A 26,842-nucleotide genomic window follows, 5' to 3' on the forward strand; every position below is an offset into this window, starting at 1 on the left:
TCCCTACATTTCTGACCCACAGTCTTTCAGGACTGTGCTTTTGCCTTCGAAAGTCCCCCAGAGAGAAACACTAAAGTTTTAATGATTCCTTTCGTGGGCTCCGCCACTCCAATGTGGCCAGTGTAGGTGCTGGGATGATAAATGGCTCTGACTTGGTGGTACTAGCCCAGAGACTGGATGGTATATTCCAGTTTCTGTCTCACAACCCCCATTCTACCCACCCCCTGTTCCCATTTTGTAGGTGCACAGACCAGCCTTAAAGGTCTGAGTCAGGAAGGCCAAAATGAAAAGGAGACTGAACAGCTGTGAAATCTGCCTCATTAATATCACTCACTCATACTGGTAACAAAGTGCATGGCGAGTCTCTGTGTTTTTCGCTGCCACTTTGCTGGAATTGTCTGTAGGTGGTTTTGAGTATCTGAGTCAAAGGGGTGATTTTCCAAGGATTAAACCATACAATGTACACTTATTTTCAAACGTTTGGGGTCACCTCCATTTTTCCAGTTTTTATTTTGGCATTTAGGCATTTCGGGCTCAGTGGGTAACCTTAAATGGTGCAAAGCTAAGAAGTAGACTGCCAGAGGTAAAATAAAAATAAATAAATAAAAATAAAAAAGGCACCTAAAACTGAAGCTGCATGTAAATTTCATGTAAAACAGGCCTGCTTCAAGGCTCAAATAATAGGTTAACTTTATCTTTTCTGCAGCAGTGTCTCAATGCAAATAGTTTCTAGAAGTGTTCCAAAACAGCAAACTCTGTCTGCACAAAGGCAAGACATAAACAGTATGGGAACTGTTGCAACAGTGCTAGTTGAACAATATTTGATTTAAACTGTAGAAAGAATACCACAGGTGTGTTCAGCTGTAACAACTGGAAAAAAGGAGGTGGCCCCAAAATTAGGTAGGCTAGAAAAGGTACATTAGATTTTTTCATTTGAAAGTAGATCATTTTAGAATTGTTATACAACAAAAAAATATTTTAAAGAGTCGAATTTACCTATATTAATTCCTATTTTGCCATTCTATTAATATGACTCTGTTGCTGTTTGGCAACAGATTAAAAGTTTACACCTGTACCCTTCATCTAGGAAACCAGTATTTGTGTGGATATATGATCTAATGGATTTGTCAGCTGCATGTTGTTTCTTGTGATGACTGGTCTCTGCTAACACTGTCCTGCTTACATTCTTTTCTGCCTCCTTCCAAAACACAGTGGTAACAAAGGAAGCATCCCTATTTTTAAGATGAAAAAACAAGGAAAAGCTATAGGTTCTGTATATATATGAATGCAATGGTTGAAGGTGTAGAAGAGGAGATATGCAGCATTTCTTGGTTTCCTCTGCACCACAGGTAGCTGTTGTGCTACAATGTATGTTTGCCCACAGCACTTGCAACCACGTCAGCTTGCAGTGGCACCGCTCATGAAACCTCGACTGCAGCAGTATATACAGACCAACTGACAGGACAGGAGATTGGTAGACTCGCAGTAGAATGAGATTTCAATCTGTCAGTGAGATAAAACCAGAAATTCTATTGATGTGAGTTGAAATGAGTGGAACATCTTATTTTGTTGATGCATTACCATACTGAGGCACTGTTTCAAAGTGGTGAACAAGGCTCATTACATAGTTAAACCATTAATCTTAAGGCTCCATGATGAGCTTTGGAATATGGACTTCACAGACTAAACTAACTGCATTCATGAAGACAGACTACTGTATGTAGACACCTCTACATACAGACTGTAGGATGATGTTGGAACTAGTTGCGGGCTGGGGTTTTACTCTTGACAGTCCTAATTTAGATGCATCCCCTCTGGCCTTTAATGGATGAAAGAAGAGCATGTACTGTATTTTGGCTACTCCATAGAACATGGCCCAGGGCTAAATGTGACTGGAATTAGTGAGCTGTGTACCCAATATAATGCAAACCTCTGGGAGTGACACAGCACACCAAGCCTAGGAAACACATCAATAGATTCTGATGTGGAAAATCCCAAGGGGTAAAGTGGAATCATATTACTACTGCTCAGTAAACCAGACAGCTGCTGATGCTGCTGCTGGACCAACAAGGAGAATGTCTCTTTTAAACCAAGATGGACCATGTGCGAGTGTGAGAGAGGCAGATACTGTATAGAATGAAAAAAAGAGACCAAAGGACTGGTAGGAATGACAAGACATTAAGATCCTAAAATCACATCTAACATAACCTTTGACAAGCTCTGGTCAGTGTCTGTTCATAGTAAGTTGACCAGATTTGTTTCCTCAAATCTTTTCCACGGTGACCAAAACATTGATCTGCTGATCTTGAGCTGAAAGTAGGGAATTGCACTTTTACATTTTATAATAGCTGGACAACTAGCATGGCTGAACAGGATGTTTTTAACTGATCACTGAATAAAATACAACAGAATGTGCACTCCGGAGTAAAGCCATTGCATTACCTTTTGCCTCGCTTTGTCCTAACTCTCTCTTTACATTATATCACTTTCTCTGTGTATCTCAGCTTCTCTTTGGAATTCCACTCTACAGGTTTGAGTGCAGTCTTACACACCAGAGAATAGTTGTAATGCTGCTCAGGGTGGCTGAGGCATGCCTTCATCTAGCCCCTATATGATATTCATTTTAATACAGCTGAGCCATAAAATGGAATATGTGCAGAGGCACAAATATGACACAATCTCTTCCATCCAGTCTGTCTGAGGAGGTGAAATGAAATGCCCTGCACTTGTGCTTCCATAATACAGCGCTTAGCAGAAGTTGATACTGAAACTGAGAGGGGAAATGTAGTTGGTTATTGCATTAGTGCTAACCACTAATGTAACCTTTCCCTTGGCCTCACTTATTACTCCTACTCTTCCTCACTCTCTCTCTCTCTCTGTGTGTGTGTGTCTCTCTCCTTCAATCTTTCCTCCATCCCTCAATTATTAGGGATTATCATGACAGCAGTAGCAGATTTGGACCGAGAGACACAGGATAGGTACGAGTTGGTCGTCAAGGCAACAGACATGGCAGGACAAATGGGCGGTCTTTCTGGCTCGACCACAGTGACCATAGTGATCACAGACGTTAATGACAACCCACCACGCTTCCCACAGAGTAAGTGTCTCCCGCACATTATTTCACTTTAGACAGACTAAGAGATGGTCAGACACACGATGAGAGGGAGGAAATAAAGAGAGAATACAGATGAAAATGACAGAGACAGAGGAAAAATAATGAGGAAATTGAAATTGAAGACAGAAACATGGAGGAGATTATTGACGACGTACAATATAGTTTGCAACCTTCAGGCCATAGACAACAATAAGCTGTGGCAGCATCAGTGACCATATTGAACGGCCTTGCATTGTCCAAGAAAATCAGCTAAGCTAAATTTATGAGCCAGTCAAATGAACAGCCCGCAACAAAGTAGTCCATCAAACGTGGAGAATCGGTGCGTTCCACTGCACATTTGATCAGTCTTTTTAAGCAAGGCTCAAGAGGGGACTGAATCAATAAGGTTGATTGTTCCGCATTGTAATGTCATGGATTTATGAGGGTGAGGTGATTTGTGGACTAAAAGACTTTCTGCATGGCTTTGGTGCACACGCGCTCAACAGGTAGGGCTGAAACACGCAGTTAAATCTAAATCTGTCTCATTATCAACTATAGTATGATATATTTTTTACCTACTGTACCAACAGAGGTACTTTTAGTACAATAAACAGTGAGTGCGCTTCTGTACATTTCACCTTTTTATATTAAATAGCTCATGTGGTGTTCTTCTTACAAGTATATTATCATGCTAAATGCTAGTCCAAACAGAATAATGTGTTTTGTAGTTTTTTTGAATTTAATAATGCTTCCCCCTTTTGCTTTCCTTTCAATTCTCTATTTGTCTTCTTTTTTTTTAGTTAAACCACGACACTATTACTTTTGTTACAGCTGGAGGAACAACAGCTGACAGTCTGGTTGATTGTATTTGATATGTCTCCATACACCTTTTCTTATTTCTGTATAAATCCTTTTCTCATCTCAGTAAATCAAATTTACCGAGTCAGAGGGATAAACCCTGCAGGATTATAGTATCTCGACTGTAACATATGGGGAGTAGATAGAGTTTAGAAAGCAGCCTCACGAAAAAGATGCAAAGGAAGATGACAAAGGACTTTGATTCTTTCACATAATTTAAAATATTATCTTCTTACTTTTGTCTTTTTTCTCATGCTCATAATGAAGATGATCTTGTCTTATACAGATCTTATATATTTCCCCAAGTCATTTTTCTGTGCCAGCAAAAGTAAAAGTTATCCTATTAATGTTGATGCACACCTCTTGGCCTTAATTTAATCACCGTTTTATTAGATGAATACAATCCCAGTACACTAAAAACTACATTTAGATAACATTGATCAATTATAAGCAGGATATACTGTAATGTAAATCCACTGTGAAAACTAATAGGTAGATTAGTGTAGTGCAAGACAACAAGACACCGTGATGTATTCAGATGTAGCTAATATACAAATGTGCTCAGTTTTACATTGTGTTGTATGTGAATGCAGTGATCACACTGACAACAACTGTCTGGAGTCAACCTGTTTCTGTTCCAACTTTATTGTTCTGTTACCCATCTCTCCTCATTCTCATTCCCTTTGTCTTCCCACTTTTCTGTTCAGGTCCCTGTCATCTACCTAGTTCATCACTTTCCACCCTCCTTTTTCCACCCAGTGTCACCCATCTGTTTTTCCTCTTCCTTCCTCTACTGGTAACTTTCCCCTTCTTCTCCATGTTACATCCTCGCATGGTCCACAGTCACCTCATCCCTCTGTCGCTTTGCTAAACTGAACTTTTGTCTTTTATCTGCCCATGGGTTTTTCTTCTCCATAAACCAGAGATGTATCAGTTTTCTGTGTCAGAGGGGGCAGCGGTGGGGACACCAGTTGGACGCGTCATTGCCACGGACGCAGACATGGGAGAGAACACAGACATGAGCTATCTGATTAAAGAAGGAGGGGAGCTCTTCAAGGTCACTACTGATGTGGAGACACAAGAAGCTGTTGTTTCCATCAAGAAGGTACAGTCCATTTAAAGGAATGCCTTGCTGCTGTTATTGTTAAACCAATATTGATTTGTTCTTGTAGAAGCAAAAAATTATACAGATACACTTAATTAACATCTAATTTTGACTTTAAAAACTTTAAATACCCACTTATAATTGAAAACACAGTCTTTGGGGATTTAATCTCTTTCCTGCAGAGCATGACACCAGTTATTAACTCTTAGCTAGTTAAATGAACTAGCTAAGAGTTATTTTCTGCAGTAATTGTCTATAAATGTACAAACAATTTTATATGCAGCCTTATTATGAACAAGTCTTAAGCAATGACTGTTGTGTTTGAAAAGAGTTCCTCAATAATCTGAGTCACCAAATTTCAAGTTCAAGTTCAAAGTGTTTATTTTGCCATATGCACAGTTAGGAAACGTGTTTCCCTGTACCAGGTACATCTCTCGTATAAGATTGGTCCTATATCCTCAATTCTTGGGTCGACCTGAAAGTCATTCTGGTCATTCGAAGACATAGGACATAGGAGAGAGAAATAGGGACAGTGCTGGAAGAGCCATGACAGAGGACACATGAGACCATCCTTCACAGAAGTTTTTTTTTTTTGTGAACTGACATGCCCTTTTATCAGAAATCAGTTGTTGATTGGACAGTTCACATCAAAGATCTGAGGAAAGGATGTCTCATGTCGTTAATAACACGTATCCTCGAGTCCTCTCTCCTCGTGTTGTCTTTGCATCTTACATGGGTGGGACTAGAACACAAAGAAGAGACGTGAGGGAAACAACAGCGCTTATAAGAGACTTGGGATGTAGCTGTTATCATTATTACATATGCTACTCACATTTCTGATAAGCTTTTGTTGTTTTTGTTGTTGTTTTTACTTAATTTTAAAGAATGCATCATGAGTCATTACAGACAACGCAGTCTCTGGGATCTCTGGCAGAATCTCGTGAAGAGTTGATGGATAGAATTGCACAAACACTGGGGCTCAGTTGGCAAAGTACTATTTGCCCTTAGCAGCTAGTGTAAGCCTTTCTCTTTAGTAAGCTGAGCAGCTTGTGCCCTGTTCAGACAGAGAAACTCAAGGTTCACTGAGAAAGGAACGAGTGGTCTTTGATGACTGATGAGCATTGGTTTGCCAACTGTGGTTTGACTGGTGCTGTCAGTACTGTTCCTCTTCAAAAGCTGAACAGTTGTCAGCTTTTTTTTTCACCTTACACTCTGTGACAAAAAATGCAGAATGCTGGCAGTCAAATCTTTCACAGAAAAACAAAGATGTCAGAGGTGTTTCTCCGAAGTGACACATCTCTGTTATCAGTCGGGCCTAATGGCAGAGGAGCCGTGTGACATTCAGCCAAGAGCGGTGTTTTGGTTCAGTGGCTTGCCAGAAATGTGGCAGTCTTAATCATTCTAACAACCAGTAGTGATGATCTAGGCAGTGGTTTGTTGATGCAGCTGGCATCAGACTGGCTTGAAAGAACCCATCAACAGAAATATGAAGAATATGTGTGCTTCAATACACTGGCTCCAGGCTGCCACCGATTCTAGTCTCTTCATTAGTATTATTGCTGTATAATGTAGCTTCTGGCCATCAGTAAGCACAATGCCACTTTGAATGGTGGATGACTTATTGTGGAATGAAAGTGATTATTTAATCTTCTCTGTCTTTTAGCCACTGGACTTCGAGAGCAAACGGACACACAATGTGGTAGTGGAGGCAGTAAATAAGCACGTTGACCCACGTTTCGTAGACCTGGGCTCCTTCCGAGACCAGACCATTGTTCGTGTCAGCGTGTCGGACGTGGATGAGCCACCCATCTTTGAACCGGCAGAGGGTGCTATCATGGAAGTGCAGGAAGATGCCAAAGTAGGAGCCCTGGTTGGCATTGTCTCTGCTAGGGATCCAGATGTGAAGAATAAACCTGTCAGGTACAGCAAAGACTCTAAGACCAGTTTCACCACAAACAAAAAAAAGCATTATGCTGTAAAGCTGTAGAATGCAGACTTGGGTCACTGATGGTTTTTATAATCCCAAACCCTGCTTGTTGTATACTGTCCATAACATTGTGTAATGTTTAACACAGGCACGATCCACACTGGAAGGCAAAGACTAGTGAAGTAGTGAAGTTGTACTGCTGTAGTTGTGTGATTTGATTTAATAATATTAAATTAGCTTCTAATGAAAACCTTTGGGCTGTGTTAGAAATGTGGCTTATAAAAAGTAAATGTAAATGCAGATAAGATTAAAACAGCACTTTGACAGTAGGTACACAGCTGCTTTCTGCAACTATAATTAGCCTGATAAATATACATCGATTGGCAATAAAATAGTACTATAAAAACAACTTTACTGCTGAATATGAATAACAGAATAGCAAAACAAAGGTTTACATGACAGTGAGCACCTCATTTATATGTAGCTTGGACAGGATAACGCATGAACATGAAACCCCACAAGGCTGCTGTCATGTGCCCACTGCATCCTGCATTTACTGTATATTACTTTACTATTGTAGATACATTTCACTGGAACAAAATTTGTACTATGAAAAATATTACTTTAAAGAACAACAGTTCCAAGGCAATAAATAGGTAGCTAAAGGGCTTAAGAGAAAAATCTTCTTTTTTTTTCAACAATTTCTCTTAAAGATGCCGAGAAAGCTCCAGCAAACAGCAGGAGTTGTACAATGGATGAAGGTGCACCATACATCTATTTTTTTACTGTGTGATAAAAACAATATCAGCTTGTAATCTTTTGTACCAAGGTCTGTGGTTTATATGTCCTGAGAAGAGCAATTGCAGTTTGAGTGGGGAATAAAGATAAGGGCTAAGACAGCCTCCCCGACTGTAGCATACACCGACACACACCGGGCATGTGCAAATTACTTAGATTAAAAATGCATGAGGCTGAGAGTTCCAGGTGTAATAAAGTATAACACCATGGCAGCGCCGTCGTGTCTTGGCAGCCCAGAGCTGAACGAGTGTGTGGGTGTGTGTGTGTATTTATGCATGTACATGTGTTTAAGTAAGTAAATGGGTTAGCTGGTGAAACGGAGAGAGAGAGGTTGGCCAGGAGCCACCTACAGGGCAGAATTAGCCTCGTGGCCTCCAGCATTAGGCAACACACTTCCTCTACTTTAAACTCTGTGTAATGATGCACCTTGAGTGGTGTGGTGTTTGTGCAACATGTGCATGCACTGCGGGGCTCATCACCAAGACCGCCTTTGTAGGACAGAGATGACTTTTTCCACGATAAAAGCAAACTGCAAACGGAACGACGACGCCTACAACTAAAATAAAATCTGACAAGGACTCAACCAGGTAAATCACACAATTGGCAGTTAACCTAGATACTTGGCAAAGATGCTCATGCATACAATACAGAGCAGTCAAGATAAAGAAATAATCAACTGTAAGTTTTTATTTTCATGTTATAGATGAATTGGTTTTACCGGAACCTAAGGTTTATGTATGTATTTATTTATTTGTTTGTTTCCTTTTGGATAATAATCACTGTACTGTAGGTGTGGGGGTGCAATGATTTAAAAAACTATAAAGACAATAATATTATGGCTGGTATGAATCCGAATTCAGTTTTTAAGAAATAAAGGAAGACAAAACATAACTGTGCCGCACAATTTGATATTCAGTAAAGGTAGGATCAGTCTGTCTAATGTTTATTCTAGACAGAGCATATGTCAATAGCAGGTGTAAAAATGTTTCAGCCAAATCTGGTCATTGTTTTGTATGTATAGCATATAATAGTAGATGTAACAGAGCTGTACACTGACAGACAGACAAACATGCTGGCTGTGTTTTTCTACATGGAAGTGTGTAACTGTATCTTAAACTTAGTGGTCTCCTTTTAAATGGAAGAACTGGATTTTCATGTGAATACAGCTGGCAAAAATCTCATTTAAAACTTGAGTTATCTTGACATTTTATCCAAATGTAGGTGCACAATGATTGAAACAGTAAAATAAATATTTGTTCTCCCGTTTCATTTGTTGACATTTAGTGACATGAAAAAAAAAAATCAAATAGAAATGCAAATGTAATTTCACACTCACACGGTTTTAAAAATGAACGCATGAGCCAATTTAGAGTTTAGAATACAGCTCTCTTGACATTACGTTTTACATCTCTAGTACAGTATGTAACCCATCATTCTCATGAGACCTGGGAAGAATGCTGCTTAGCATGTTTGTCCCAGAAACCTTAAGAGCAGATAACGTGCATGGTGCTTTTTATGGTGTATCCGGGCATTAGTAAGCCAGCCAGCTGTGTGTGTGTGTGTGTGTGTGTGTGTGTTGATAGGGAGTGAGTGGAACAAAGAAACCTTTCAGCAGATTTTTGTTGACTCACCAGTCTTTTCTGAACACCAAGTACCCCAAAGAGGGAATGATGCATTTGTGGGTTTTTTTACGCAATGAATATTTAATGTTTATTTTGTTACTCTGAATAGGCATAGTAAGAGTCACTATATAGCTGCATGCTGTTAAGGGACGCAGCACTATTAGGGCCTCAGAACATGTCAGACGTCTCCAGTAAACACCTTTAAAATATAATTACTTTAACCCTGATTCATTCTGTACAAGTAGTTTTTCTTTACATGTCCTTGTTAAGCATGACATAAAAATACAAATATCTTTATGAAATGACTTTAAAAATGAGGTTCATGTGTGATTATTGATTTTCTTTCCTTCATCATGTTTACTGCTTCTCTTTCTTGACATCTATATCCTATTTTTCTCATGTCTGTGCTTATAGGTTCTCCATCGATCGGACAACAGACCAGGAGATGATTTTCCATATTGATCCTGATTCGGGAGCCATCACACTGGGCAAGATTTTGGACCGAGAGACCGCTGGCTGGCACAATATCACCGTGAAAGCTGTAGAAGCAGGTAAATTGCATTGTCATACTGCTGACAAGAGCTGATATTCATCTGGTGACTTTTTCACCTTGCCAAAATGTTTAAAGATTGCTGAAAATACTCTGTATATTTAGTGTAAACAAGTATGTATGGCTAACTCTACTAGGTACAACATGAACTATTGCTGTGACGTTTTTGCTACGTGACACTTGTGGCATGTCAAAACAATGCAGAGAGCTTGAAGATGCAAGGAAATGAACATTCCTTTTCATAGTTATTCACATTAATGTAGCTGCCATAATTTTTTTTTCTTATATTACTGAAGGAAAAACTAGGAAAACATCAACAAAATCTGACTGAGAGGTGTGATTGTTCTAAAGGGCATGGCTTTGTCTGAGCAATTTACTGCCCAATTTATTAACAAGAAAGTTCTCTGTTGATTGCCAGGTCTTGGCTACACCCAGTGCTTAGCAGTGATGGAGACTGCACACATTGAATTAGTTGTCTAACATTTAGCACTTCCCACCAGGGGTGAGGAGGGGGGACCGTTCCTGCACATTTTCAGCAACAAAGTGGCTTTTGTATTTGGAAAAAAAAAAAAACAAAGAATACGAATGTAATGTCCACAACCAAGTTAACAGACATGACTAAAGCAGAACTGTTCCAGTCCATTGTTTTGAGGATCCATGTTTCAGCTGCCATTTTCTATCCCACTGGACTGCAGATTGCACTTTTACTGTTTATTTATCAGCCAGCAGCTTTGAAATCACACTGATCTGGCTGTCACTTCTTCTGCCAAACCATCAAGGGCGTCACAGACCTCAGTAGTAGCCATCATCTTTCTGATATCACTGGGAAAAATACAGTTATTGTTGAATCACTTGTCTTAGAGCTGAGAAACACATCGTTTGAAATGAAGGAAGAGCTTAAAGTTTTGTATCTCATTGGTTCCTTTTGTCAAAGCAAAGAAAATGAAGAATGTAATAACTTATAAGCTGGAAAGTTATTACTCTACTTTTATAAGCAAACTTTAAAAAGAAGGAGGCTTGGTATTTCCTATTTCCTTCGATCTTATCCATATGAAGTTATTTTGGGATTGCTGTGAAAGCAGGGGAAATTGCATTCTTCTTCTAACCGATATTTATCATTGTACACAAAAAGGAAGAAGAAAACAATGCACAAAAACAAAAGCAGATTTTAAAATGTCTTCACATTTGTTCTTCTCTCATATAGCCCCAGAGTGATTACTTCAATAATCAATACAGCCTAAACCGAATAGGAAGCAGTCTCACCCAATGCAAAGATTAAGACAAAATGAGACTTTCTGAATCTTTTTTTTTTTAATAGCTGTAATTCCCAGAGCAGTCTGAGGGCTTTTGTGCTCTGCCTCTTTGCACTTGGCATAATATGTCATAGGGACATTTTAATGTTAATTGAACATTTAAAGCGGTCCTGCCCTATCCAATATCAGACATAAACACATGCCTGCACTTGACAGATAAATCCTCATACATTGCCTTCCAAGGAAACATTCAGACAGGCAGTCAGTGGTCAACCCCATAAGCATTCCCATCTAGAATGCTTTTATTGCTGTAGATGCACAGACAGGAGACAGAAAGAAGCAGGAGAGACAGAGAAAGAAAAACAGAGCACAAGAGAAATCGGAATAGTCAGGGGATAGGAGGCTGCCTGCAGCTAGCTAGAATGTTTAAAGAAAGCACTTCTACATAAGGATTTTGTTCTTTATTGTTGGGTTTCTCTGCTCATTAAGTTCAACTTGTTGGGGGGCATTGGTAAACTGTGTCTTTTGTGGCATGACCCTTAATTATTCCCCCAGTCTATTACTGAACTTTCAACTATTGTATTACCACTGTACCAGGGGTGCACAAGCTTTCTGACAGTGTTCAGTGTCTGTTTAACCCCAGCTACAAAACTACACAAAATGACAATTATCACACATATGACTGCAGGCTAAGTAAAGAGGTTTTATTACAAGTAAGCGCAGACGGTGCTGAGATGATACCCCTCCAATCAAACGCAAATATAAACATATGCACACACCTCACATCTTCAGATTCACTTAATTAAAAGTTGCAACCTCTAAGAACTCATCCTGCAGACATTGTCACTGTAGAACAAAACAACTTCTCATCTGCATAGCACTTGTCTCCTTTTGAGAGAATATAGAACTCCCTGAGTACAGAAGGAGCATTTAACTGCACTGTCACTACTCAGGGTTCTCGCACTTCCTGACAGGCTTCTCCATAGAAAAATATCAGGGTAAGTTAAAGTGACATATAATTTTCGAGAAGTGATGGCAAGTATGATATCAAGTATGATATCACCTCACAAAAACAGTTTTTTTTTTTTTTTACCCAGACAGGTAGGTGGAAAAAGGAGCATCACCCTGAGGGCAAATAGATACCAAAGTAGCTAGAAAGTCTTTATCTCTTGCACTGTTGCAGGAAAGAGACAGTTTATATAGTAACTTTTCTCACTTGCTGTCTGGCAAACAAATGCACACAGTTTGATTTTTATGGTATTACAACACTGTTCTCTCAAACCCTAAATACATCAAGCACTCGTTGCAACATTGTGAATGGAGATGGCTTTTTTTCAATCAAAGCTGAAATATTTAAAAGAAAATGGGTCTAAAGAACAAAGCAAAAATAAATAAATAAAATGTTCCACTGGATGTAATAGGTGCTGCAGTCTTGTAGCGCACAGCACATCTGTCAACAAGGGTGTGGAGACATATTAATGTGTAATCAGGAACCCAAGATTGTGACCTGACTGATGTGTCCTGTTTTTTTTTTTTTTGTCCTGTTATATAATCATTCACATGTTTGTACTGTCAGTGTAGTTGTGAAGGAGGAGGAGATCCTGAATACTCAAACAGTTGTTTGATGTGTTTTGTTTTCCTTCACTTGGTAGGTTGACATTATTAATTTGTCAAGCACCAGTCATGCCTAGTGTATAGAGTGCTTGTGGGGAATTTCTGGCACTCAGGGCCACAGAGTTGCTCACTTGCATTGTATTAGTCTCAAATTATTCTAAATGTGAATGGTTGCATGTCACTGTCACCAAGAATACATTTAAATTTAGTGTGTGTCGGTGTGTTGTAGTCTTCACTGGGATGAATGTGATGTGAACTTTTTGTTTGGTTGCCTCATTATCTGTTAATTGATTATTCAAACGCTACTCAGTGAACTGTGATGAAACCCAGACTTGATGCGTCTACACCATTTTCATAATCACATCATAGCTCTGATTACCCTCACCACTTATCTGACTGCAATGAAATTTTGGGGAAATTAGGCACCTCTCCCGTGTGTTGCTGTAAGACTTTCACTTATTGGTGAAGATTCCTGTTAGTGGAGACATGTTGACTTGCTCATTTAAAACAATAACACTGTGACAGTTGTAGTTAATATTAAAAGTATGAATGACTGCAGGGTGGCACTGTGGTTAGTGCTGTCGCCTCACAGAAAGAAGGTTCTGGGTACAACCCCAGGCCGACCTGGTGCCTTTCTGTATGGACTTTGCATGTTCTCCCTGTTCTCATTCACTCCTGGAAGCTGCCCAGTACAACCACAGACTGACCTGTGGCTACCAAGCAACTCAGATTAAGGGCCGTGTTGTGATGTTAATGAGGGTGGGGCAGGCATTGTTTTGTCACCCATCCCACCCAAATTTAATCCCACCTGGCCAGGGATTTGTGATTCCAATCACAAACTCACTTCTCCAACCCGTAGGCCACCACTGCATGGTTTCATTAAAGTCTGACAGACTTCTCATGCAGATTATATCCAAAAACACCAGCGAAGTGAATGAGAAAAGAAAAAAAAATCAGTTTGAAGAATGCCCCGCCAGCAGCCAGCCAAGTAGGATTTCAGTTAACATAGAAATGGTACAAATGGATTGAGCATAAAATTAAAACTGCATATGATTCCTGAGGGATGTGAAATATCTTGATGTGAAAGTGAAAGAGTTTTCTAAACTGGAATTGTAGCTAACTGATTCAGTTTTTAGACAAAGGATGCTTAAGATTTCCTTTCTGAAAGGGACGACTGACCGCTTTGCGCAGTAGCAGTATCTTAGGTTTAATCTAGATAATGGTGAAAATTATTTGTCTTGTCTATTGGAAATGAGTCTGAGGTCAGTTATTTTATTTTATTTTTTATTTTTTTGCTCCCACTTTTAACTTGTTTGAGAACAGCCACTGAGAAGAACATACTTTTGCACCTGATGTGAGCTTTTGTGAACATTTTTGTTTTGGAAAAGGGTCACTGTTGAATTGTAAAATGTAATTTTTTCACTAAGAATGAGCAAGGTAATTTCATTATTTTACTGAAAGTTTTAAATAATTCAGTGTGTTCAGAAGACCTTGGAATGTTTTGTGCCTTTAACACAGGGGACATTTAGAGCTGGGAGTTCTTGAATATACAAGTCAATCTGAAATAAAGGTATTTTGGTTGGTGAGTCTGTGCATTATTGGAACTATGCAATTGAAGAAAAATGACCTTATTACTTTGTGGCCTCTGTGCCAGCGTTGCTGAGCCTCTGGCTCAGTAAAGAGCCCAGAAGCAGACACTGTTGAGTACATTCATATTCTCGTTTTCCGCTCCTGACCAAAGTGACATTTCAAACTAAACTGTGTCCTCCAGCAAAGAAGATGTCATTTGGTCACACACCCACACACAAACATGTAGGTACACCCATATATGCAAAGACGTGCACTACACTCACTCCATGTCTTCCCTGAGGTTATGTCAGCATAATCCAGTGCCTGAGAGATTTACTGTAAGACTTTCTGAAAGATTTGCAACAGCTGGTGTGTGCTGCACAGATGCAGAGTATGTCAATAATCTGTTGAAATCCTTTTATTCTACTTTATCTGAGGACTGATTTAGTACAGTGCCACTTGGTCCAAATGAATAAACCTGTCTTAATGAATAACTCTTTTTTCCTGTGGAGAGAGTTTGGGGTAGGGGTGAGGCATTCTCATATTGTTTCATCTGCTTTCAGTTCTGGGAATTGAAATGTAAAATGACTAACATCTGATGATTGCTGGTTTTCATTCCGGCACAGTGGGCACAGCGGCATAATGTGAAGACAAAATTAGAAGAGGAAAAGAAAAGAGATATCTAGCACTGGTGGAACTCGCTGCGTGTTTATGGTCTTGCTGCTCTGGCAAAAAGCAGTCAATTTAAACCCAGCATTGATGTGAGGATTATGCTATTAGTTGAGACTAGATTTCTCATTTGCTGCTGTGCCACTGTTGGGCAGAACTGAGTGGTGAGATACTGTAGAGGGAGTGATCTTGAGAATTTGTCTGCTGTGTTCTGTTGATTTTCTGTTTACCTGGCTGTGTTTGGTAAACATGTGCTGTCTAATTCTTACATCTGGCCTGCGGCCCCACCTGTGTGTCAGCTTTTGACACTTCTCTTTTCTCATAAGCCCTTTACAGAAATGCACTGGAACCCAGAAATTATCTAGGCATTACCCAGAGCAGCTGTATGTGAGAATGCAAATGTCCAAATCATTTGACCCAGACCTTAAGTGGTCTTTACTCTTCCACCTTCTTAGTAAAAGGTCTACATAATGTCTGAATGAGCCCATGTAAGAAAACAACAGTGTAAAGTCCAGACTAATCACACGGCGCTAGTGGGCATGTTGATGACATTCTATCATGTGACCGGTGCGAAACTGGAAGAATAGAAACATCCCATAATGAAGAAAAAATGGTCATTTACAATGAAGATGGCAACTAAAATTTCAACTGGGGACACGACGTGATTCAGGAACTGGCACCAGAATTGTTAGATACCTGTAAAATACAACAAGAGACTGTTGTTTATGACCAAATCACAAACCAGCTATGTGACCACGTCTCGCCTCCTGCGCACTCTACCCAGGACACCCCCCTGCCCACACACACACACAGACATATAACCAGAGTATTTCCAGTAGGTGAGCATGCATCTGATACAGACAACCTCCAGTATAAAAAGGCAACTCTCGACAAAGTCCAGGCCAGATTCTGCCAGATTCTGCAGCCATAGTCTGGAGAGAAAACGTCTTTAGATAAGTGACATTCACAGACAGCACCTCTGAATTCATCCATAGGTTTTCTGTTGCAGTTTTTCGACGCTTGAAGTTTACCCTTGACATCATCTTGTGACAAGAGCTAGAAAATTCAAATGTTGGTAACAAAGCGGAAAACAGGTGGACATGAAATGGTGCAAGCAAACAGCAATAACCACTGCTGAGTGTGTGGGAGATTTATCAATGTAAGCAAATATGACCCTAGACATGTCATTTATTCAGCTTTACTACCGGCTTGATGTAACAGCCATTTTAAAAATATCTGTAGACAGAAGACAAAAAGACAGAAATTAAAAGTGATTATTCAGATTCCAAATTCTTGTGAATAGAAGGCAGAATTCATGGAAGAAAGTTGAGGGGCTTTTCAAAGTTTTTCCACACAGGTGTGGTAGGGATTGCAGAAAATGCTCAGGAGTCATTTCTGTATGAGGACTCATACTGTGTGAAGTTGTTTGGCCATTTGCTGTCGCTCACAATTTCCCAAGACTAAAATTTTAGCTTTATTTTCTCCACAATAAAGAAACAGATGTTTTTGTCCACTGCAATCACAAATACCAAGGCAAATTATTTAGCAGTGTTAATTTAGTTTTTACATATACGTGCATCACTAATTTCATATTGTTAAAGGTACTTATAGTGAGCTCCCTTAATTGCACTTAACCATCTGCTATTTTTACATAATCACAATCATTTAAATTCATTGCATGAAGCTTTTTTAACTGCTAGAGTTTTTGTGTTTTTCCATCACTGGGTAATTGTCAGAGGCAGCATGTTGTTACATTTTCTTTAGGGCACTCAAATGCATGAACTGGGTGTTGACAGTGGTCTATTCTTATTTATTCATAAGCTGTAAACTCCAATTATCCAGGATATCCAGACCAACACTTGATTAAACACTGGGATAACGTTCATCTCTCTGTTACTGTTTTCCTTTCTAACTCACACTCACATACAGTTCATGCACACCCACACACACACTTGGGGCCTCAAGCACACTTCTGCGCTAGTATACATTGTATTTTGTGAGTAACATGGAAACTCCATCAGACATTATTATATGATTAAGAAAGGGAAATATGATTCAAGGAGATGTTAAGCTAATTTGAAGTGGGTTTTGATTTTAATAATTATATAATCTTCTCTTAGGAAAAATGTCTTGAGAGTGCATTGTGCTGTTTTTTGTGTTTTGTTTAGTTGAGAGGGAAATGAAAAATAAAATTACTGTACTATATTGGCAATTTTGTCAAAAGCATTTATTTGTCATTATCACTGTATTGAGGCGCTCCTCTTGCACTCAGACTATTAAACAGCAATGTGCTATAGTGTCATTATCAGATAGTGAGGACCCAGAGACAAAAATGGATTCTTTGCCACCATTTTCATGTCACTCACTGGTGCCAGAAAGTGTTATTCATGTAATGGGTGCAATTTGAGGAGGCATTAGATTAAAACCCTTCAGCACTTAGCCACAATGGCAAACCAAATGTCTGCTTCCATGTGGAAAATTGCATCCATCTGAGTCTTGTCTTACTCATACTGAAGGTAGACAAGAAGTGCACTGAGAGTGTTGTTCATGGACTCTTACATCTTGTCTACACAAGACTCTAAAGGCAAAATCAGCAGGCCGGCAGCATGTAAGCAACAGCTGCAGTCTTTTGTCAATGTCTGCTCTGGTTCTGTTCAGCCAGAGGACTCCTGGGTGGTCAGTTGCACTTTGGCAGAGCTCGCAGCCCAGTACACAGTACACAGTGCTTATATTACAGAAGGAAATCGTCTTAAAAATAAAAAAGTACGCTTTGGGTTGCAGTTACATGCTTTAAGCACAAGTGAAACACAGCTGTGTGTAGACAGCTTTACCGATGTATGTAAGAGCATACCTGTACTGCCAGATGGATGACTGAAAAAATGAAACACCCTCATTCTTTACAGCATCAGCACAGGATCAGATCCTCAGTCATTCAGTTGGAAGGCTCTGGTGTTTTGTGTGGCAGTCTAATCCTCACTTTACCAAACCACTTTTATTGTATCTAGAAAAATTATACTCTGTTTTGCTTCAGCCTTCCTAGTCAGTGAATTCATAGTTTGTTGCTAGAGAGTTATCCCAAGTTACACACTGTCCTTCTGTCAAAGTCCTTAACACTGTATTGCATTCAGTGTTGCTGAAATGTTTTCATTCCATCTCTCCTGTAGATAACCATACCATGGTGTCACACTCAGAAGTGAGTATTCGAATTCTGGATGTAAATGACAATCCTCCTGAACTGGCCACACCATACGAAGCCTCTATATGTGAAGATGCCAAACCAGGCCAGGTAAGCTTTTCTTGACTCTGGAGCAGATAATTTCATACATTAATACTGTATGTTCACAGTAGGAATTTAATCTGTACATTTTAGATGGCCAAAATTAATACCTACAGTAATTGCTGTTTACTGAGCAACAAGTTAAACATGAATGATGTGGTAATCAACTTGCTATAGCTTCACAGATTGATCCTCCAGTGCCAACAATAATGAAAGGCACTTGAAAACAGTGTTGTAGCAAATGACATATATGTTTCATTAACATTATAAGATAATTTGATAAATCTGATTTGTCTTATTGCCAAAAGGACCTTTGCATTTCCAGTACCGGAAACAATGTACAACCTGCACAATACTGAACACGGCACATAATTAGCGAACAAAACTCAAAGCTAATTATTGACAAGAAGTGAGTTGAAGAGTACTCCACTATGGAGTTTATTAGAAAATCAATGGTTTTGTCTTACATTATACGCCTTAATTACAAGAGCACTAAAAGAAGAGGTGGAAACACTTAACAAGCAACTCACACATTAACACAAAAGAAGAGTTACTGTGCAAAACATTCAAATCTTTTCAGACATTGCATGACATATCTTTATAGTAGAAATGTGCAGAAAAATGTAATCAGTTATTAACTATTGCCTTAACTACCTTAGTTTTTATTGGACTAAACAAAAAAGCCATGTTGCTACAGGATAGGTGCACGATTTTTGCACATTGAAATAGAACAGTGAAATACCCTGTTCTGATACACATGCTCATACCCTGAAAGTCTTTCTGTGAAAATGTAAGCCTATCCATTTAACCTGGTTTATCTTTAGTGAGTCAGTCAGCCGAGTGGAGCAGTGGTTAGCACCATTGCCTCACAGGGAGAAGGTTCCGAGTTTGAGCCTCGCAGCCGACTGAAGGCTTTCTCTACAGAGTAGGCATGTTCTCCCCGTGCCTGTGTGTGTTTTCTCCAGGTACTTTGACTTCCTCCCACAGTCGAATAACATGCAGGTTAGGTTGACTGGTTACTATAAATTCCCACTAGGTGTGAGAGTGGGTTGTTGTCTGTCTCTATCACTGCAGTATGTTCACATTACAGGCCTTAATGCTCAATCCCATTAATTTAGTCAGATCCTATTTATTTGTGTTGATGTTTCACATTCGTGTTTGTAAATGACTTGTATCCGGTTCCAGTATAAACACTGTTGAGGTCCTAAACTGCCACGCATGCACAGATTTAACTGAAAGGTGAGTCATGTCTATACAACAATTATAACAATGTCATTTGTGTGATGGTCAAATTGCACAGCTCCTTGAAAAACTGCTCGGTTATGACACATGTCTTCCAGTTTGTCCATGAATGGTAAACAAAAGTAAAACGTCATCTTCTCTTCACTAACCCCCGTAGAGTGGCCCAGATCTGATATGAAAACAATCGGATTTGGTTTGTCCACACATCCGTGAAAAGATCAGATCTGGGTCACCTGGGGGGAAAAATAGAGTTTGGGTCACTTCAGCATGTAGTCTGAATATACAGTAGCATGTTTGTCTGAAGTGGAATGTCAGCTAGGATTGGCTCCAGCTGCCTCACAATCCACCGCAGCAGTGGTATACCTACGTAGATAATGGATGGATGGTTCGAGCAATGCACCACAGCAGTGGTATAACTACGTAGATAATGGATGGATGGTTCGAGTCATTCAGGCAGGCAGAACAGAAGCAACAACAAAGTTCTCGATTCTGACTTTTAGCCTCACTGAAAATACCATTAGACAGAAGAATTGGCTGGATTAGTGTCAGTGAATGGATCTCATACTGAGACCAGTAGCCTTTGTTCTGCTACTTAATTTGATTTAGACTAAATTGGTGATTCACATGTAGCAACATGTTTTAAGGCCCGTCTGACGCTTTATACCAACGGCAATTTATTTTGGTCAAATGCATAATTTTCCAGGTAGTGTTAGTGAGAGAAACAAGCTGTTTTCCAAATAATATCTTTATTTTTTTCTGTTTTATTCATGCTGAATGCAGGGCAGTTATTATGCCACTGATTTCAACACTAAATTTCTGTCAATATCAGAAATGAGTTTGATTAAACTAAATGAAGGATTTGTGAATTTCATATTTGAATAGATGTAAAGTTTGTAGGCTCATGCTGACCAGCAATTTTCTTCTGCATGAAAGAACAATACAGACAAACTAAAATTCCAGTCAAACAGTGGGGTCTGAAAAAAATCAAGACAACAGGCAGCACATGCTATTTTCCAGTCCAATAGGAGCCCGGAGCTTTCCACTGATCACCATTAAAAATTGACAGAGTCATTTGGGTGTTTTAATCTCCATACATATAGTCAACAGGCCCTGGGCTGAGTTAGACCCAATTATCATGTGCAGAGCAAAAGAATAATTAAAAAAGCAAGGCTTTAAAGTGGAGCCCTCCATGCTGGAAGCTGCATTTACATGTGTAATGAGGCTCTGGCCTCTCCTCCCCTTGATCCACAGACTCTTAACCACTTATAGCCCCCCTGGTGCCTTTGCCACACCGCCCGCCTGCGCTTTTCTAGAACATTGTCTGGTCTGATCTCTCTTACTCCCATCTCACTCCCTCTCCCATCTGCAAGAGCCCACATTAACCTTCAGCTCTTAATCACACAAAGATGATTAGTCTTACAGCGGAAAGATCATTGCCGGCTCCCTGCATTGTAAAAGAAAGAGATTTCAGTGTGCTCATTAGGGGGAAATGCAGTGAAATATTTCACAGTGAAATTGCAAACCAAATAAAGATGCTAAAAAGCACATACAGCAGAATGTGGCATGTTATCAGCCTTGCTATCTGTCTGTCTTTGTCAGTTCCTCTATCCATCCGTCAGTTTGTTGTGTATTTATGACTGCCTAGAAGGGGTTCACTGAGAGCAACATCAGACTGCATCTGTCCATTTTCAGTAATGTCTTTCTTCCAAATTTTTGTATCTTAGATTTTGTGTCTTCTCTATAAGCTTTCTATTTTCTATGTTGTTTTGGGGAACTCTGTCTGAGATAGCCCCTGAGATTGAATAAAAATGTGTTAGCTTTGGGTCAAAGGCTTTCTAATGCTCATTTTCAGCCTCTGGGGTAAGCACTGGGTGGCATGGAGGAAACAATTTTCTCCTCCATGTTATTTTAGGAACAATATAAAAAAACAGGTTTTCCACTACTTGTTGTCAGTCACGTCATCTTTATCTTTGAAAAATGAAGTGAGCGGTGGGGAGAGATTGTTTTGGGGCTGAGGATACATACGTTACCTAAGAGCTGGTACTTGTAGCATTATTTTCTTCTTATTAATGGCAAGGATAGAGTCTCTCCATTGCTGACCTTCCAACTCAGAGAGAGAAGTGAAAAAAGAAATGCGCCCTAAAACATCAAAAGTGCTGGCACTCTGCCCTTCTTTAAAACCCTCTGGTCTCTGGAGAGGTAATCGAGCTGTTTGGCATCTGTCCGAACAGAGCAATATAGCCACATCTCAGTATTATTTATTTATTTATTTTGTATTTTGTCAAGAAACACTAGCACATCATATTTTCTGAAGGGACAATAGATAGGGACAAACTAGATAATGTCACACAGCCTGCCATTGATAAATAGATGTGTATTTTTTTTCCTCCTTATTCTGCAGCACAAAGTGGCTCTGTGCCACTTTTTGAAATAACAACCACACACTCACACACACCTGCAAGCTCATGCGGGCACATGCAAAAACTCTGGGAGTTTTCTGTGACATTGTGCTGTTATTCATTATCAAAGTCATGTGAATAGCTGCAGGTTTTTAGATTTGTCATGAGGCAGCTTGTGAACAGTTAGGGACTAATACAGCCCAATTTATTTTCTATCTGTTACACATTGTCTTTTAGGGGTCCCTGATAGACTAGTGGCTAGGATTCGAGCCAGGGTTGCATCAGGAAGGGTGTCCGGCTTAAAACACGTGCCCAATGTCAACATGCGAATCGTCTGTATGAGGATTCGCTGTGGTGACCCCTAACGGGAAAAGCCGAAAGTGACATTCACACATTCTCTCTTTGCTAATTCTTATAAAGTTACACAGGCCTAGCACAACCTAATTACTTCTAACCAGCAGTATATTTGTGTAGTTTGTATAAATTCTGCTATCCTCAAACTCATATATGTGGGTTTGTGTAAAGCAGAATCTGAAATCAGGGTAAAAAGCCAATGTCACAGCACAGTGAGATATTTTCTTCACTGAAAATTTCACAAATATTGATGCATCCAATTACTGTGAGTGTTTCAAATCTACAGAACCATTGTCATTATGTATCTACTTGGAATAGGACTAATAATAGTCATGCGTGTCACATTAAATCTCATCTCATTGTTTTTTTATTTGAAAGCAGGTTTGTTGAGCTGTAGTCGTGATGAAGCACATGATGACAGTGCATCTTAAGCTACAAGTGGATCTTTATTTGTCTCAAACTGACAATTTGATTGTCAGATATAAACACAATCGCTTGCACTTAAATGTAAAGTAATCATTGGTGCAAGTTTCCCCACATTTGTAAGATTTTCTATGATCTTCTTATACCTTATAAATTCAGAAGTCAGCACTGTAGGGTTGAGTCAAAACAGAAGGCTGTTACCTGATATGTTGAAGCACTCTGATGTCTGCTGCTGCTTCCCAGGATGCATTTATTTATTCAGTAAAATAAGCTGCCAAAGGAGGAGCCCGGAGGTAGAAACATCAGCCAACAGATGTTTGTGAGTAAAATGAGCTTCAATTTTGTTTCAGCTCCCCAGAATGTTGTTAATCAATTTGGAAACTTGGACAGGGCAACAGCTCTTGGAAATAGGCATAATTAAGTCTATTTTTCTTTCACCTGGAATAGATGTCAAACACTGGCAAGCTGCCCTCCTATGCCTTATGCGTTTGCCTCCGGACCTAGAGAACATGTACTGTGCACACTTCATCTGGCCTATGTGAAAAGGAAACCTGAAGTTCAAAAAAGGTTATCGCCATTTTGTTCAGTGTCTAGTCTGGTTCACCTTCTGCCTGCTACACTGGCTGAATGCATTAGAGCCCACATAACACCTGTTATTTTTCATTTGAATGCGCTAGCAAATTGTTTGGCTCAGAATTCAAAACTTTTCACAGAAGATTGGTTCTTTAGTTCCATGTAGCCACTACAAATCAGCTAAAACCCACTTGTGAGGCATTATGAGTACCACATGATTGATAGCAAGACTTTATTGTAGCTAATTATAAGCAAACAGTAATTTATTTTACACCTAATTCATTCGATCAAGCTGTCATTGCAGGGCATATACCATCCTGGATGTGATGTTTTTCTACCTGAGCTTTGAGAATTTAAAGATTTACTGAGGTGACACTTCACTATGAACGCAGAGTCCAGAAGGTCATCCATCCATCCATCTCAGCCACTCTGTTTACCATCAATGATATCATAAGCTCAGTCATACATGCCTGACCCTGCACAGACACATGCTTCACTGAAACAGACAGACATGCTGTTCACCGTCACATTCTTAACATGTCAGATCAACCCCTGGTTTATTAAGCTAATGAGGAGCTTTTCGCTGTCTCCTGTTGTGTGCCATGTTATTGCACAATCTTATTCACGGAGTGTCAGCTCCCTGGTTCAGGTCTAGCTTCTGGTGGAACCACAGGAAAAATCAGATTAACCTAAGCCTTATAACTGCAGTTGGGTTTGATCCCATTGGAGAACTGGCAACACAACCTATTTTGTTTGTTTAGAGGGAGATTGCATGTGGGAGGAGGGGGGAGGGGTGGCTGAGAAGTAAATAATAAAATGGGTGACACAGGCTAAGCAGCTTTTTGCTTGGGGACACAGTTCAAGCCAGGGCCATGACATGTAGTTTTAAATAGCTTCTCACCCGTTATTTATGGAGCCATATAAGGGTCTCATCCAGGTCAGTGTTAGGAAATGGAAGGAAATACAGTATAAGTAACCATACAGTAATACCATGAGAGGAGTAGAGAAAGATGCAATGAAAAATAATCCTCAGAAATGCTAGAAAACTTGAAACCAAGGCCAACTATTGCAAAAGCTTTCTTTGCATCCATGAGGTGGAAAGCTTGGCACACTACTCTCAGTAAGGTGTAGCAAGATGAGAGAAAGGCTGCAACAAACAGATTCTTCACACAATCAGTGATGTTTCAGAATGTGTTTTTGCTTCTTACTCTTTAAATTCAGCATAGTCGTTTTGCTGCCATTTACCATTTCATGCCTCTATTCCACTAAGGCCTAAAAATAAAACCTAAAAATGGAAGCCACCACCAACACAATAGTGAGTGTGTAGAGAGGCAGAGACACAGTCATCCATTAAAATGATGTTATACTGGGAAACAGCTATGAAACATCCTATGAGTTTTATAAATTATTCTGAGGCACAGTTTCTTCATGTACATTTGTAAACATGTTGAGGAAATGTCTAGTTCTTGTTCCCTGGCAAAAAGCCAGTTTAATAATCACAGCACCCTAGAGAACACATATAAAATATTGATCATTTTAATAATTTAGAAGATCATCTTTTTGGTAAAAGAAGTAACTTATTCTTTTATCCAGTTTCTAGATTCACAGCTTGCTGACAAATTAGCAGTTTTTATAACTTGATCTTTTGGAAAATTATTCTCTCAGTCATTAAAGAGTGCACTTTATCTTAATGCCAATATCTTTATATACTGTATAATATTATTTCTGCTATACACATATTTTTGAATCTATAAAGCATGGTTCAGTCTGATCCCTGACTGTTTTTTTCATACAGACCTGAACACCAAAACTTTACTTAATAGCAGTTCTTACTCCATGATGCTTTTCTGGTCAGTTCAGATTGATTCAAGGCAAGTTGTTGTCTCATTAGTAATGACTGTGTAAAGCACAGCAGAGGGGGGTGTCCTAATGGTTTTTGCCTTGGGTCTCAAACTCTCTCAAACTGCCCTAGTGCACCACAAACACACACAGCATGCTGTGTTTTCACTCCATATAGGGGCTTTACATTGACTTACATTCATTTCCTCTAGACTTATCCTAACCTTAACCATGCCTAACCCTAACCTTAAACCATGTTGCCACACTAAATTTGCTAGGTGCAAAGGAAATCTCTGTGAGGATGCTCACTGACATAATGCTCAACCCTAACCCTAACCTAAGCCTAAATCTAATCTGAACCCTAAAACCAAGTCTTAACCCTCAAAAAGCTGTTTTAGAAAGTGAAGACCGGCCAAAAATGTCCTTACTCTGTAGCAAAAAAATACTTTTTTGGTCCTCACTATATAGCATGTACAATAACACACATGCATTTGAACTTTGGTTTTTGAGGACCCTCACTAAAGTATTGTAATGTATTCTCTGGTCTTATAACTTTGCCTATGCAACTAAGTCAACCCTTACCCTAATATACAGTGCTATATTAAGTAATTCAGTGTGTAATTCTGATGTGTGCAGTCAAAAGGCTAGGTGCAAAGCCTAATACTAAGTATGGCCTGGAGTAATGAAGGCCTGTCGTCTCTGCTGTGCCATCTCATAGCTGGCCGAGTGGGTCACTGCGACAGATCACCTCAGTTTGGCCATGGCACCACCAACCTCTGACCTCTGGGAGCGTCCATTTGAAACAGCTAAATGTTAAGCCTATCTGAAACAGACGAAGGTTTGTATCCCATACATGTGACAGCAACGCTTACTCACCTCCTTCAGAAAGGATACGAAAACTAACACGCGCAGGCACGCATTAGAGCTAGAACTGAAATGAGCAAAAGAAGGAAACAAACACAGATGATTAACAAATCCACACAGACTCACGGTTTTGCCAGACAGTATTTCATGTGTAGGAGACTGAGTGAGTCATTTGTTCTACTCACCAAATGCTTCTTCCTTTTGTATTTCAAATGTTACAGCAGACTAGACAGACTGCAGTATTCATGGTTCCAGCATTATTTTTTTTAGGTTTACCCTTTCATGCCAGTGCTTAAGGCATAAAGGTCCTATATAGATGCATTAGGTGGAACTTTTGACATGTGTCGTTTGGTGCTTCAGTGGCTCTCGTTAGTCCCAAATCCTAAATTATGTTTGCCAGGGCAATCTAAAAGGTCCCCTCCACAGATTTTTTGGTTTGGATTATAAAAGCATTCTGATAGCTATGTTTAGGCAACAAAAATGTTTATCTTGAGGAAAGATTGTCTTAATGGTTAAAAGAGGATTACTTGAATTTATAGTTTTTTTCTAAAACTGTAAGAGATCAACTGTCAGGAAAACAGGATCTTCACTTGTTTTTCTGGTGAGAACAGTTTCAGATTGTCAGCGTGAACTTTAGCTAGCTTAAACACCACAAAAGCTAATTTACTGCAACATAATGTAGTTCCTTTAACTTAGTGATTATAATTTGTTCTATTTAGACTGCCTAGCCATATCTAGCCAATGTGACAAGCAATCCATATGCTAATCCATAAGCAATCCCCCCCCCCCCCGTGTTTTACGAGACGCGGGCC

At 39.5% G+C, this 26,842-nt stretch overlaps 1 protein-coding gene across 4 annotated transcripts in view; it reads left to right on the forward strand.

Annotated features, from left to right (window-relative positions):
- cdh22 (cadherin 22) overlaps window positions 1–26,842 on the forward strand; it is a 238,185-nt gene that overhangs the window by 191,187 nt on the left and 20,156 nt on the right. For all 4 annotated transcript variants that reach the window (XM_020597448.1, XM_020597358.1, XM_020597609.1 and 1 more), the window contains 5 exons: window positions 2,930–3,097; window positions 4,876–5,057; window positions 6,721–6,977; window positions 9,819–9,955; window positions 18,224–18,345. In XM_020597448.1, coding sequence (XP_020453104.1) covers window positions 2,930–3,097; window positions 4,876–5,057; window positions 6,721–6,977; window positions 9,819–9,955; window positions 18,224–18,345 — 866 coding nt within the window. The remainder of the gene's footprint in view (window positions 1–2,929; window positions 3,098–4,875; window positions 5,058–6,720; window positions 6,978–9,818; window positions 9,956–18,223; window positions 18,346–26,842) is intronic.

This window comes from Monopterus albus, unplaced genomic scaffold (genome assembly GCF_001952655.1).
Source record: "Monopterus albus unplaced genomic scaffold, M_albus_1.0 scaffold1.1, whole genome shotgun sequence".
NCBI lineage: Eukaryota > Metazoa > Chordata > Actinopteri > Synbranchiformes > Synbranchidae > Monopterus > Monopterus albus.